This window comes from Pseudorca crassidens, chromosome 5, assembly GCF_039906515.1.
Source record: "Pseudorca crassidens isolate mPseCra1 chromosome 5, mPseCra1.hap1, whole genome shotgun sequence".
Taxonomy (NCBI): domain Eukaryota; kingdom Metazoa; phylum Chordata; class Mammalia; order Artiodactyla; family Delphinidae; genus Pseudorca; species Pseudorca crassidens.
The window spans coordinates 63575267-63591269 of NC_090300.1; the positions used below are offsets into that span (position 1 = coordinate 63575267).

A 16003-nucleotide genomic window follows, 5' to 3' on the forward strand; every position below is an offset into this window, starting at 1 on the left:
GGGGCTTCTCTGGGTGGGGAAGCTACTTCAGGGTTACCAGAACCTCAAGGAAGTTTCAGGGCAGGATGCCCGAAACCGGCAGAACGCAGAAGCGTGGGACACGCGGCGCCCGCCGGGCCAGTTTAGTCCCGGCTGGCTGGAGGCCCGCACAGGCTGGGGCTGGTAAGCTGCGGGCACTGGGGGGCGGGAACGTAGGGGCGGGTCAACAAGGTCGGGCAATTGTGTCGGGAGGCGAACAGAACGTTGCGGCGGCGGGCGGAGCCGGGGGCTAGCGATGTAAGGAGCGGGGGGATCCCACTGGGAGAATCAGGACTGCGCGGTGAGACCCCAAGGGTGTGGAGCGGGGGATCCCAGTCCCCGCCCCGTTTTCCCCGTCCCTCCCCCTGCCTCCTTCACGCCCCTCCCCCTCCTCCTCTCTGGTTGGAAAGTTTCTAGAATCTCTTCCCAGCGGCCTTTGCGGTTCCAACATGGCGGAGCTGACGGTGGAGGTTCGCGGCTCCAACGGGGCTTTCTATAAGGTACCGACCCTTTTGCCGCTTTGTCGGGTCTTCTGGGGCCTGGGGCCGGTTTGAGGGAGGGTTGGTGGTCCTGGAGAGTGAGGTTTGGGGTCGAAAATGGCGGCTAGGCCAAAGCCCGAGGCCGCTAGGTTCATCGCTTCTCCCCCCTCCACCCGCGGTTTAACGGTCTCGGGGGCCCGGGCTCCGTTATGTTTTGAAACAACACGTCGGATATCTTTTGCGTATTCCTATTTATTAATCTTCTTCTTGGATGCTCGTGTGGCCCTTGGCGGGCCGGTGAGGAGAAGCCGAATGGCGGCAGGGAGCTCCCTGGGAGCAGGCCCGAGCTCCGGGAGGTTGGGGGCAGTCGTGAAAGGAGGTGGTGGGATTGTGTGGTCACAGCCGCTCCCCCGCCCCTCGGACTGGGCCGAGCGGGAGCGCCTCGGCCCGCTGCTCCGACCCCTCCCCACCCCCTTGGGGGGGGGCGCCTCGCGGAATCTTAGGAATTCACCTTTGTACTAGGGTTTCGGGCTAATAAACTTCTGTGTCTGAAGGGGGAGCGGGTGCCGGATTGAGGGTTAGGATCGAAGAGAAAACTAGAAAATCTTGAAATGTGGCGGGTAGAAATATTTTTTGCGGCCTGGGAAATTGGGCGGCGCCTTAGCTCCTCTATTACGGAAGAAAAGGCGAGAGTTCTAGGCTTTAAGATTTAAAATGTGAAATGGATTAAGGAGACACAGGTGGGGAGGTGACTAGTTTCTTTATCAGTTAGTACCCAGTGTTTGGGGAAGGTGTTGACCCCCCCCCCTCGAGGTTTTTTGTTTCCATCGGGTGGAAGGAGGTGCATTACTGTGGGATCGGATCTGGAAAACGGAAGAGGAATTCGAGAGTAGAGGAATTTAGTAGGGGCTTCCAGTGTAGGGGTGACATAGATGAAAATGAAATCCTTACAGTTTAGTTTTGCCATTATAACGGTCCTTTCTCCCGATTCTCCCTTTCTCCCAAAGTATGCCACGAGGTTACAAGATCAATACAAAATCTCCCCAGCTGTTGTCTGTCAGTCAGTGTCACTAAGCCAGCATCTCAAATGTTTGAGAGTCCTGGCTATTTTTATGAAGGGCCTTCTCCTAATACAGGAGTAGTATTGTGAGTACGCAGAATGTATTCTCACTGGGTTTCGTTTCAGCGTGCCTTTTATCCCGCACAGAATTTTTTTTACTACGTGGTCATAATTCCTAGTTTCAGCGTTGCTTTTCCTTTCCTAGTTTGCTAATTAGCTATGTGGAATTGGTTTAGTTATCACTTGGTAATAGCATGGTGGGGAATCACAGTTGGCTCTGAAGGATCTCCGTAAGTATTTACAAGTTTAAATCTTAAGGTGGTTAGCATGAAGTAAAAACTGGGACTGCTTGGTGGAAAGGAGTCCTTTAATCCTTTAATGTGTGACTGGTTACATTATCAGTCTAGGTTTACAACTAGGTGTCAGAGAAAAGACTTGAGTAAAATTTGAGTAGATACTTAATTAACTTCTGTTCTTTATTTAAGATTTTCTTTGATGTGGACCATATTTTAAAAGTCTTTATTGAATTTGTTACAACTCTTGCTTCTGTTTTATGCTTTGGTTTTTTTGGCTGAGAGGCATGTGGGATCTTAGTTCCCCTACCAGGGATCCGGCCCATACCGCCTGCATGGAAGGCGAAGTCTTAACCACTGCACTTCCACGGAAGTCCCCTTCTGTTCTTAAACCTAATGGCTGCCTTCTCTGAACGACAGCAGATACAATTGTGGCACAATGCACAAAGAATGGGCTTATACTTTTTCTTGTCAAGGGTAGATAAGGTTCATCATATTTGTATCATTTTTACTATTTGGCTATTCAGTTCTTGTGTAATGGAGGTATGCATTTTTTCCTGGCATATCGAAATACAGAAAAGATTATTTTGCCTTAACAAATTATTTTCAGCATGTTGATGGTAGATACAACACCATTTCTTTTTATCCAAGTATATTTTATTTATGTTGTTCACCTGCTATACATTCATTATTTTTTTTAATTCATAATGTTGAATAAGATTGTCAGTTTGAATGTTTTAGTAAAGATTGTTTACCATCTTACTTCGGTTTCCCAAAGTTTTTTTGTTGTTTTATTTTGCTTTTGGCAATTCACGAATCAAATGCCGCCATTTTGGAACTCCAAAGTATTTTGTTGTTGATACCTATCCATACTCTACAAAATCTGCTTGATTCTTAGACTTTGATTCCATTACCCATTTTTGTCTAACAAAGTAAAGAAAGGTGGTTTTTTGGCAGAGGTTGGGAAGGACCCTAGTCACGTTGTCTCTACTGAGATAGCACTTGAACGTTTGGAATTTTATGTCCTGCCATATTCCATTTGTACATGCACTATGTGTAAACTACGGTCTTCGAACTCTGAAATAGTGAGCATGATGAAGTGGAAGGAGCCGTGCATTTGAAGTTAAACACATGGGAATTCTAGGTCTGTACATACTTAAGCTTACTTAACATTGTCTAGCAATGCACCCTTGACCAAATATCCTTGGGCTATAGTCTTTTGTATAAAATGAGGCTTTTGAAGTAGTTCAGTAGTCTACAGTATTTTTTTTTTTTTTTTTTTTTGCGTTACGCGGGCCTCTCACTGTTGTGGCCTCTCCCGTTACGGAGCACAGGCTCCGGACGCGCAGACTCAGCGGCCATGGCTCATGGGCCCAGCCGCTCCGAGGCATGTGGGATCCTCCCGGACCGGGGCACGAACCCGCGTCCCCTGCATCGGCAGGCGGACTCTCAACCAATGCGCCACCAGAGAAGCCCTACAGTATTTTTTATCCCATGAAACTGTCCGCTTGGAAAAAATATTGGGTCACCGCAGAAGGAGTTTTATTAATTTAATTACATGAATTTTTTGAGATTAATTTGCATATGGTAAAGTGCATCTTTTTTGTCATACAGTTATGTGAGCTTTGATAAATGCTAACAGTTGTGTAACCACTACCACTAGCATGGAAGGATAGAATAGTTCCACCATCCCCTTAATTTCTATCCTGCCCCTTTGCAGTCATCCTCTCTCCACACCCTCAGAACCTGGGGTGGTTTCTGTCCCCATAGTTTTGCCTTTTCCAGAATGTCCTAAACATAATCATACAGATACTGTGTAGAGTTTTCAGTTTGGCTTTTGTTTAGTGTGGAAGTAATTTTAAGTAATTTTTTTTTAATTTAAAAAATAATACATGGTCAGTGAGGGATTTTAGAAACTATCAGAAAAAACCAGAAGTTGCCTTGAGATAACAGCAGGTAACATTTTGGTGTAAACAGCAGGTAACATTTTGGTGTATTCTTTTCTTTCAGTGGTGGTTTTCAATATACAGGTGATTGTGATTTTCCTCCTCATTTTCTCCCCTTTTCTCTGCCCTGCCTACCCCCAACACACTTGGCTGTAAATGCGAATTGCCATTGAAGAATTTCAAAGTCATGGGATTAGTAGCCAGTATCATCATGCTTGAGGCAGTGCGCTGTAGATATTGATTAAAGATTTTTAGTGGAACTGAAACTTAATTGCACAAAATAATTGGAACCGGTGAAGAAGATTCAACCCCAAAATAGGATAGTTTCTTTTTTCCCCCCAAATATTTACACAAATGATTGCATACTAAATACTTTGTTCTGCATCCTGCACTTTTACTTAACAGTGGATCTATGGTAGTTAAAGACATAAAAACTTGATATACTCTTGTTTGAAGCCAGATAACTCTATAGGGGTTGGGAAGAATGGGAAATATGGTAATTAAGCACTTGATGGGGGATGTAATTTTATATAAAAATTCGCTTTTATAGCCTTTTTTATCTGGAGTGAGGCATCATAGGGTTTATACTACTGGTCATTTAAGATGCCTTTTTTCTTTTTGTTTCCTTTTTAAAGCTTTCAGATGGAATTTACATTCTCTGGTAGTGTATTTACAGAGTTGTGTAACCATTACCACAATCTTATTTTAGAACATTTTCGTTAACCCCAAAAACGCCTTGTGCCCATTTGGGGTCATTAAAGTGCTTTTTAACTGATGTATATGATTTTAAGCTTTGTAATAGCATTGCAGCTTGCATAGCCATGAGCAGAATATAATTTTAAATAGAAGTTGAAAGTAAGTCACTCAATTTCTGGCTCTTGGAGAGGAAAGTTTCCATGGTGTTCCAGGGAAATGTGTGATCTCTAAGATGGCTGAATGAATTTTCAGGCCTTCTCTGTAGAAGATAGAATTACTTTTAGAGCTCCGTGATTTCTGGTTTTGACTGTGTAATTGATCAACTATAGAACATTTTAAAGTGCTATAATATTTGCAAAATTTCCTTTTTGCTTTAGTTTAATATTTAAATGAAATTTGAGAGTAAATTATGTAATAGGTTTATTATTGCTAATGATGATGGTCTGTAGAGTTACAGTAAAGGAGTTGTGTTTTGAAAATGTACTGACTTCAGGTTAGTGTAGAATATTGTTGATTTCTTTGTGGAGATTAGTAATTGAGGAAAAGATGGTTGCTCTCTTACTGGGGACACTATGAAGTTAAGAACATACAGTTCCAGATGTTACGAAGCTGTTTTTGTACATGTTTTAAAATGCAGTTTTTTAAATATGTAAAAGAACTAGGATTTAACTAAGTGAAAAGGCCACTTAATTTTTTTTTTTTTTTTTTTGCGGTACGCGGGCCTCTCACTGCTGTGGCCTCTCCCGTTGCGGAGCACAGGCTCCGGACGCGCAGGCTCAGCGGCCATGGCTCATGGGCCCAGCCGCTCCACGGCATGTGGGTCGATCTTCCCAGACCGGGGCACGATCCCGTGTCCCCTGCATCAGCAGGCGGACTCTCAACCACTGCGCCACCAGGGAAGCCCTAATTTTTAAAAATTAAATTTAAATACTTTTCCTGTGAAGTTTTGTTTTTGTATTACAAGAACAATGTGTAATTAATGAAAAATCTGAAAACACAAAAGCAAAGAAAGAAAACTGTAATCTCGGCACTTTCCTGGTGGCGCAGTGGTTAAGAATCCACCTGCCAATGCAGGGGACACGAGTTTGAGCCCTGGTCCAGGAAGATCCCACATGGCGCGACACAACTATTGAGCCTGCACTCTAGAGCCCGTGAGCCATAACTACTGAGCCCATGTGCCACAACTACTGAAGCCCACGCCTGTGCTCCGCAACAAGAGAAGCCACTGCAATGAGAAGCCTGTGCACTGCAACTAGAGAAAGCCCGCGTGCAGCAACGAAGACCCAACACAACCCAAAATAAATAAATTTATTTAAAAAAACAAAACAAACCGTAATCTTACCTATCTAGAGAATTTGTTGTCAAGGCCTTGGCTTTACTTACAGAAAACATACTTTTTCCATATTTTTCTTTCTATGCACCTTTATATTTTTTATATCTTCAGATATTTGTGTGTATTCTGCGAGTAAAATAATAGTTTACTATTATCTGTTTACTGTGTATTCTTTGAGGCTTGTACATGTATTTCCTGATTTTGTTCTCTCAGGGACTGCATGAGGTATGTGTTTTTATCCTCATTTTACATATTAGGAAACTGACAATAATGATTAAATAACGTCCCAATTACACTGTAGCTGAAATGAGATTTAACGCCAGGGCTTCTCACTTCCAGTTGCCTAGTTCAGCATAGCATGAGAGGTTCGCCAAAGGAAGTCTCACGGCAGTAAGCTTATGTTTTAGCTAGGAAGACACGGCAGACACTTGACAGGATAATAACAACTCAAGAACTGAATTCTCTACCACAGTGTTAAGGATGTAGCAGACTTGCTTTTTTGTAGTTGAAGAGCAGTATGCATTCTATGATTGACCCCTAATTCTCGTACTAGCTAGTTTGTTAGGGCTTAGGTTTTTCATCCGCAGTATGAGGCACTTGGATTTCTTTTGACAGTTTATCAAGTGGTGGAATCTGCTAGGTTGTTAGTTCACTAAGGTCCTATCTAGCTCTAACAACAATAACAGCTATTATCTACTGAGCACTCAGACTATCAGACTGTGTAGGTACTTTACATGAATTTATCTTACTTAGTCCTCTCAGTCACAGTGAAAGAGATAATGTTACCCCAGTTGAGGAAAGTGAGGCTAAGCGAATCTATCCATAAAATTAATAGGCTGATTCAAGATTCATAATGATGTTTTGGACTTCAGAGAGCCTGATCTCTAACCATTATGTGATTTTTTTTTCCAAGTACGAATATATGGCTTATCAAATTATTAATTATAAATTCTGATCAATACAGTGGGAGTCAAGAGGACTGAATTGGGAGGATTCCTGGAGAAATGATTTGAGCTTTGCTTCACATTACAGAAATCTGCCCTTTCCGATGGTAGCCACTCATCATGGGGCTGAAATATACTAGCCTGAATTGAGATGTGCTTTAATTGTAAAAGTTATACTAGATTTCAAAGACTTAGTATGAAAAAAGGAATGTAAGACTGCAGTTTTACATTTTTGATTACATGTTGAAATAATATTTTGGATATATAGGGTTAAAATTATTAAAATTAACTTCACGTGTTTCTTTTTACTTATTTTAATATACTTAGAAATTTTAAAACTAGACATATGGCTCATTATAATTTGTGCTGGATAGTTGTGATTTATACCATCCTTAATTGCTAGCTTTATAGTGTTTGTTATATGTAAGGTATTTTGGGAAATGTTTGAAATGCTTTTTTATATGTGTATATGTATGAAACGTCCTGTTCAAATTTTAAGGTGTGACACAGTAGTTATCAAAAGGCTTGAGAATATTCTTTGGCAGATGTTTAGCTAATAGTAGTAAATTCTATTGTGACGCTGGTGTAAAATTTTCTAGGACCAAATCTAAATTTTCTAGGACCAAATGTAGAATAGCTTGAGCAAAACAAAATTAAGTAATGCAAAGCATTACTTTTGTTATTTAATCTGTACGTGTAATATCTATTTACACGGACAACAATCTCTTCAATTTATTTTTCCTTACATTAAAGAGGCTGATAGCCATGGCAAAGTTGAACCAAAGTTAAATCTAAGTTAAATGTTAGTTGTTATAACTTGTCTTCCATACTCTAGCCTCAGCATTTTTTGCTTAGCTTTTTTGGGAGCATGAGTAGAGGTCTCCCCAGTAATAACTATGAAATTTATAGTTGTTGTTGGCAAAGCAACATGGCATTTCCCTGTTAGTATTTCTTCAGAATCAGGAATCTCATTTTTCGGGTTCCTATCTCCGTGCCTTTCTTATTCTGGCTAATTAATAATAGTAAAACTTCTTGGGACTTCTTGGCGGTCCAGCGGTTAAGACTCTGTGGTCCCAATGCAGGGGGCAGGGGTTCAGTCCGTGGTCGGGGAACTAAGATCCTGATGCTGCACAGCGTGGCCAAAAAAAAAAAAAAAAAAAAAAGTAGAACTTTTCTTGCTTCATAGCTTTTTGCTTTAATAGTTTTCCAGGTTATTTTCAAGTCTTAAGTTTTCCAGTGACTTGATATGTATAGTTCATTAGTAGACCTTCAGTACATATTTGTTGAATGAACAAATGGATCAGTCATTCTTGGTTTCTAGACACTCTTTTGACTTGTTAATATTTGTATAAATGCATATATACAAAACTAAATTATTTGTGATTTTGATTCAAGCTGAACTTAAATTTTTTTTTGAGGGGTTATACATTGATCCTGGTCAAGCTCAGATATGTCCCAGAACTTAATGCATATATAGAATTATAGAGAACTTCAACTCAGCTCTTGGCAACAGGAAAGTCATTATAGTTTTGTGTGGCCATTTGAAACCTCTGAGTCTTTCTATTTCAGGAACTGTTGGATATTATAAACTTGTGAAATTAATAAGCCAAGAACATTACTAGTATGTAAGCATTAGTAGATATTTATGTATTCTTATGAAATCCTCACATTTTCATTGTCATTTTTTATTCAGAACAGTTAAATGTTCAGTACTAAGGGATGCTGAAGGCTTGCCTTGAGTAACTTTTTTCCTTAAAAGAACATACTCCGTAATGATGCAATAATTTCTGTAATACATAATGTAATTAGTAAATATGTGGATTTTATTTGTAGAACATGTGTCCATTGATTGGAAATAATTTCCGGACATAGATGTAGGTCCTTTAAAATAAAAGTGTGTATTGTTTGAAGTTAAGAAAATTTTTGATTGCAGCAGTCTTTTTTGGGGTACGCAGGCCTCTCCCTGCTGTGGCCTCTCCTGTTGCGGAGCACAGGCTCCGGACGCGCAGGCTCAGCGGCCATGGCTCACGGGCCCAGTCGCTCTGCGGCATGTGGGATCTTCCCGGAGCGGGGCACGAACCCATGTCCGCTGCATCGGCAGGCGGACTCTCAACCACTGCGCCACCAAGGAAGCCCGATTGCAGCAGTCTTGAATGTGCTCGTTACTGGAATCAAATAACAACCCAGATCTTTTAGATGTTGTATGTAAACATCAAACAAACGAGTTTATTACTTAGAATGTGGATTTGAGGTCACTAGAGATGGAAAAATTAAAAAGATGTGGGGAGTGGTAATGTCTGTATATATGTGCTGTATGGAAATAGTGCAGATTGACAGAGTATTAAGGATAATCTCAGCTCTTTAAAAATATTTATATATGCATATGCAAGTGTATAATTTTATACATATGTATAAGCATATACAGACTTGCTTTATTGTAAATTTTTTTCTTTTTCCCTTGGTTTCCCTTTTCCACATGATCTCTCATTCACAATCCATTTAGGTAGCCTGTTTATAGCCAAGTATACATTGTGCCAGATTTTTCTTCATACTCATGGAATGTACATAGATGCACATTCAGATACAAACGTAGGTGTTTTTCAGTATTGCTCTATAGAAATAAGATAATCTACATCTTGGCCATTTTCTATTGGAGTGTAATTTATTTTTTAATGGTTACATATTTCACCATAAGAATTACTGTGAAATCCAGCCATTCCCTAGTTAATAGACATTTTGTTTTCAGTTTTTTTTCTGCTCCATGTGTGTTTCCATTGGATAGGTTTCAAAGAGCGAGATAGCTTGGTGCAAGGGAACTTTTACCTGTTAACTCTAATAAATGTTAACAGATTGCATTCTGAAAGGCTTAACACTTTGTATTTTCTCAATTGATGAATGTCAGCTTTTTTTTTTTTATTACATCCTTGCCAGAAATAGGCATTATAATCTTTGATTTTTGTGAATCTCTTGGATGTAAAGGTTGCAACTTTGATTTGCAAATCCCCACATGGGAATTTTAATGTTTGTTGGCCATTTGGATTTGATTTTCCATAAATTACTTGTTTATCCCCATTTTCCTTCTGGGATGTCCTTTTTTGCTTTTTGAGATTTCTTAGGACTCATTATATGAATACCCCCTCCCCATCTATAATTGAACTCTCTGGTATCCCGGGCCATAGAGAAGTTCTGTTTTTTACATACTGAAGTACTTTTTCCCTGTTAAGGGTTCAGGGTTTCCAGCCTGGTTAAGACAGCCTGTGTCCAGATTATACATACAGTTCCTTAGGTTTTCTTAAAGTGTTTTATTTGTTTATTTCATATTTACTACATCAAGTCTTATTTTGAATATCATAGGCAGTTGTGCTAGCACCATGTATTAAATAATAATTCTCTGTTTTAAAGTTTTTTTTTGTTTCGTTTTTGTTTGCACGTGGGGAAATTAGGTACTGTACTCATCAGCCAGATCTTCCTCACTTCTAAGATTGGGATGGGAGGAAGTCCACCATCTAGGAGAGCTGGGTCCCATTCAGGATTGATAGAACCTTCTGAGAATTGCTCCAATTGCTCTCTGGGGTGCTCTGGGAAGACCATAAAGAGTTCCTAAAGGAGGATATTGTGACTTGCTTTTGGGCAAGTAAAGCCAGTTAAAAGAGTCTTATTTTCCTTACCTTACTGCTCTGGGCCCTCTCTTCTTTTACCTACTGCATAGTAAGTAGTGGATCTGAGACGAGTCTTAACAGTAAAACCAGTATATTGTATTGCTCAGTAAGTGTTTTTTTCTCTTTCCCTAATAAGGAGTTCTTTCTGTATCTGTTAAATGTATACACAGTCCAGAAACATAAAGTGTTTATTAAATTCTTTAAATTACTTGACATAAAAGTTCCAGGAAGATTAACCGTAGTATTTTGGGGGGAGGAGTGGCTTTAAGTATTCTTGGCACACCTTTGAGTGCCTAGGAATTACCTTAGTTTAAGAAGCTTCAACTCCTTCAGTTTGCAGACTGAGACTCGTGTAAAATTGCTTAGGTCTGGGAGTCCCTAAGTCAGTTTTCTCAACCTTATAGTTTCTCATCTGAACTATAAAGCTGAGGAACACCGTTTTCTCAATTCTTCCAAGGATTGTGCATGGCTAGTACTATTCTAGATGCATGGGGGAGAAGTTCATTACACACAATGAATGACTTAGTGATTGGGCTGTATTCTCATAGAACCCTGATTAAGAAATAGTTTGCTGTATTCACTTTTTTTTTTTAATCCTGTAAAATGGATCATACATGTGTAGAGTGCAAAAGCAGGACAGCAGATGATACTGACTGTTGACATGTTGATTGATTTTAGGTATAAAAGTAAGCCATGGGTAGAGATGTGTAATTGGAAGTTGGGTTTTAGAGTCCAGGGAACAGGTTATTTTTCCATATGTAGATTTGGGAAATCAGTGGAAGAGCCATACAATTTCATTGTATTTAAAATGGCATCCAAAAAAAAATAAAAAAATGAAATGGCATCAGTTGTAAGAGGCACTAAAAAAGAAGAAATGTTGCCAATTGATTTATGAGTGGTAGTTTTATCTTTTAAAATTCTTTTCTATATCACCTGAAAGATTATTTTTAAACATTTGCATACATAAGGAAAATAGAAGCAAAATAAATTGGCTAAAACATTTTCAGGTTCAGATGATTGTGTTTCTTCTCACAATATCTTCCTCAGTGCCATGGAGAGCATTGATGTTGCAAGCATACTTTAAAAGAGCTCTCCTCTATTATCTCCAGGATTTTCTTCCAAGAATTTTCACCCACTCTGCAAGTTTTGATGCTGGTGCTTTCTTGATTTTATCAGAAGGTGTCAACAGAACAACCTTCTGGTAAGAAACCTAAATCCTTCCTAAAATGTTACTTCATTGGTTTGCTGAATGAACTATTGAGGGGTTGCAATCAAGTGCCACAGAAAATTGCAAGCAAACCAAGTTTGAGCATGCTTAACAGTGACATTTATATCCTGGCAGCCATTCAGCTATTGGCTATTCTAAGATGCCATCAATTGTAGGAAGCATCCTGATTGCAGGGATGCAAAATTGTTAGAATTGATGGGCTGGGAAAGTAGACTGGGGCCAGAGAATGAAACACTAAACAAACTGATAATTGATCAAAGAATAACAAGTCATCATCCATTTTGTCAGTTCTTGAAAAACAAAAACCTGAGGCGAATTTTGCATAAATTATGCTATTAACTTTTCTTTTCTCATGGGTTATAGTTTTGTAATTACATTTATCCACAGCAGCAAATTTTAACTGTGGAGTTTGGGAAAATGGAGAGTTTACCCAGTCAGAGGAAAGGCCCTACAGGATCTGACAAACTGATTCCAGTGCCTCTTAATGTTCTGAGAATTTATTTTAAACAGTTTATTTTTATTTATTTTTTAAAATTTTTATTTTATTGAAGTAGAGTTGATTTACAATGCGTTTCTGCTGTACAGCAGAGTGATTTGGTTATGCGTATATATATTTTTCATATTCTTTTCCATTATGGTTTATCACAGGACATTGGATATAGTTCCCTGTGCTATACAGTAGGACCTTGTTGTTTATCCATTCTGTATAAAATAGTTTGCATCTGCTAATGTCAAACTCCCAATCCATCCCTCCCCCACCCCCCCTTCCCCTTGGCAACCACAAGTCTGTTCTCTATGTCAGTCAGTTTATTTTTAGAAATACAGCATTTTATCACAAATTTGCTTCAATAATTGATCCATCAACTGTAATGTCTTAATACATTGGAAAAGGGAACTAAAATATAGTTATTTGACTGTTGTGCCAAATAAATATAAAATTTTTAAATGTCATACCAGTGATCCTGAGAAAGACTTTAAAGAGAAAAACTGGAGTAGATCTTAAATTATATAAGAATACTTGATCAGGTTTGAAGGAGGCAGTAATGTGACTGTGAGAACTTTTTGCTTGCTTAGGAGAATAAATGTGAACTAGAGGTTTGATTCCTGATGAATCCTTGCTTTTACCACTTGAGATAAGAGTCATTGAAAACATAGCCTCCATTTAGGAAGCTTGTTCTGTGTCTTACTGGCCTTTTTTGCTCAGTCTATTGGCAATCAGTAAACTCTTCTAACAAGAATTTTGAGGTTTAAGAGTTACAGCTTTAGGGTGTAAGTGTTGGGTTTTTGGGTGTGGGCTTCCACTTTAAACCTCATTTTGAGGATTCAGGCTGTCTGACTTCTGGTAGTAGTTTGCTGAGTATTAAGGTTTTTTTTAATATAAATTTATTTTTGGCTGTGTTGCGTCTTGGTTGCTTGCACAGGCTTTCTCTAGTTGCGGCGAGCAGGGGCTACTCTTCGTTGAGGTGTGTGGGCCTCTCATTGCGGTGGCTTCTCTTTTTGCGGAGCACAGGCTCTAGGCACATGGACTTCATTAGTTGCGGCGTGCGGGCTCAATAGTTGCGGCTCACGGGCTTAGTTGCTCCGCGGCATGTGGGATCTTCCCGGACCAGGGCTCGAACCCACGTCCCCTGCATTGGCAGGCGGATTCTTAACCACTGCGCCACCAGGGAAGTCCCAGTATTAAGTTTTTTTAAGTTTCTACTTCCCCCTTTGTAAGATATGTGAATTTAGTGTTGTAATGAATTGTAATAATGGGAGGTCATTAGTGGATTTTTGAAAAATCTGAAGTAGCAGATGAATTTGAAATGATACTTTTCAAAGGAATTTTTTTAGACTAGGATGATATGTTCCTAATGAGTTTAGTGGGAATGTTCTCAAAGGGATTCATGGATCTCTGTAGATTGCTCAGCCATCACTTAAGCAAAGCCTCTGATAAATTGATTAGTATATTAAACAAGGTAGCTGCCTTTCCAGTTGTAAATTAGATTTTGATATTTTGTTCTGGGACTTTGCCTTAAATAGGCTTTTTAGGAATGGTGCCTTATTTCTTCATAATAGTGTTGCTGCCAGACGTAACCTTTTAGAGTTTAAAACTGTGAATTAGCAAAAGCATTTTGTTATTTAATTGATAATGATTTAATTGAAAAGAGTTCCAGACAGAAGATGAGGTTTTATTTTTTTAAAACATACATTCATTTATTTTTTGGCTGTGTCGGGTCTTCGTTGTGGTCCCTGGGCTTCTCTCTAGTTGTGGTGCTCAGTAGTTGCCTGGTGTGGGCTTAGTTGCCCCGAGGCATGTGGGATTTTAGTTCCCAGACCAGGGATTGAACCATCATCCCCTGCATTGCAAGACCGATTCTTAACCACTGGACTACCAGGAAACTCCCAGAAGATGAGGTTTTAAATTCAGTGTTTACAACCTCCTAGGGAGTAAAACTTTGGGGCTATAATAGATGTATATAGTTTCAGCTTCTCTTTCTCTAAAATGAGGGATCTGGAAGGTCTGTAGAAGAAATAATGTTTCTCTTCGGAGTGGTTTTCCCACAGCCATCTGTTCTGACTTTTGACTGTATTTATAATCTCATTCTTTCAATTCTTGAAGTTCATTCATACCATGTGTATTATTGCTTATCAATAGGATTTTTTCTCCTTGTGACTACCCTCATCGAGTTGAAAAACATTCTTTTCAGCTGTAGTGTTCTGTAACTTCAAAAATGTGTGTTTAAGTTAGGCAGATATCTGGAATGCACCTTGTTCTTTCCACAGGCCATTGAAGCTCCCACCTCAAAATTGCCAAGCACCTTGTCTTTTTTGTCCTGATTATTGTAGCTTTAAAATAACTTTCAGTGTTTGGTACGGATAATGTTTTCTCATTATTCTCTACCCCCATTTAAAAGTTGCCTTACTGAATGCCGCCTTATTTGTTTTTAAGATAGGCTTTGATGTAATTTTATTATGGTTAACTCCTATTCCCTCAACAGAATTACACATTCCTTTGTGTTTTAGTAGGATCCCATTTAGGGGCATGTTGAAAAATTTAAAATATCAAGAGTGCTTTACATTTCCCTAAATAGTCTATTTCTTTTCATTAGTCAAGTTTCAGATGTCTGCACGTAGGTCGTGTACATTTTTTTGTTGTTGAGGGCATTTCTAGGACCTTGCTGTTAGTAGAATATTTTTTTGTCTGTTTTATTTTCCAGTGCTTATTTTTAGCTAGAAAAGCTAATTTGGTTAACTTGCCACCTTACTGAATCTTTGAGTTTTCTTTTTAAAGTTTTATTTTAGGCTAGATTGGTTTTGAAAAAAAAAATTCTTCAGTTAGTGCTTCCAGGGCTCAGAGATTCCTGCTATTCCCTCTGTTCTTCCCTTACTCCTAGTTTACACATCATTTTTGGCATTCCTGGGTTTTTATTGTATCATCATACAATGTTATTTGTTATTTTGTCAGGGATAGCATTCTAAGATATTTTGATTACACTTTAAATATGTTAAAGTGCCTTGTTACTTATCTATAATTTTAAATTATAGTTAAGAGTTTCAAGTGTAAACATGTACCAGGCTTTGTGAATGAACAAATTAAGGGACCATTTTATGATGGCTTGGGCTTCCATGTTTGTAGGTGTATGGGGAGAAGAAAAAGAAATGTCAGAGTATTCTAAGAAATACGGGTTCTGGACCAGATGAGTATGAATAGGAAAAGAGACCAACTCCCCGAAGGTTGGACTAAGAAGAAAGACAGAAGTTATGGAGACTTAGTCATAAAGCCACCCCCCCTCCCGCCCTCCACCCACACCATGTGCAGGAAAATGCTGCCATTGTTATTTGGTGTCTCCTGACTCAAACATTTTGGCAAAGACATAACCCTGCCGTTTGCCATCTCTTGAGTATATAGGGACCTGCCATTATTCTGGTGAATTGAAAAGTGTTGACTGTGTCCTGTATCAAATGCATCAATTTTATAGCAATCTGGCCATTAGAAACCTCTTATCCCTAGAATCTAGGGTTTGGGGATTAGAACATGTTTTCTGATTATTCACTACAGTCCAAATACTTTATTTGGGTGTCAAGTTTTTAGCTTGTTTAATCTGATGCCTGAAGATATTAGCAATAAGAGTAGGTTCCAGAGCTGTATTTTTTCTTAAAGTGTGTGAACAGTGTGTGCACCCAGACAAAGATGATGCTGATGTTTGTGGTGGATGTAAAGTGGGGGTGGGGAGCAGTATAAGCACTGATTTTTAGATAGGAAAAAACCTTTTTATTATAACGAGGAGTAGAATTTCCCAGTGATTTGGAGCTCTCATTTGCACTTACGCTGTATAAATTATACAGAAATGATAAAGATTAATG

The 16003-nt window shown here is 39.1% G+C and overlaps 1 protein-coding gene across 6 annotated transcripts in view; it reads left to right on the plus strand.

Moving 5' to 3' along the window:
* The first annotated feature begins 244 nt into the window (after window positions 1-244).
* The window catches only part of FXR1 (FMR1 autosomal homolog 1), a 57556-nt gene continuing 41797 nt past the window's right edge, over window positions 245-16003 (plus strand). For 2 of the 6 annotated variants that reach the window (XM_067738148.1, XM_067738150.1), the window contains exons 1-2: window positions 248-276; window positions 429-518. In XM_067738148.1, the coding sequence (XP_067594249.1) occupies window positions 468-518 (51 nt within the window). In that variant the 5' untranslated portion in view covers window positions 248-276; window positions 429-467. Of the gene's footprint in view, window positions 277-320; window positions 519-16003 lie in introns of those variants that run through there. The other 4 variants (XM_067738145.1, XM_067738147.1, XM_067738149.1 and 1 more) reach the window with 4 other exon arrangements.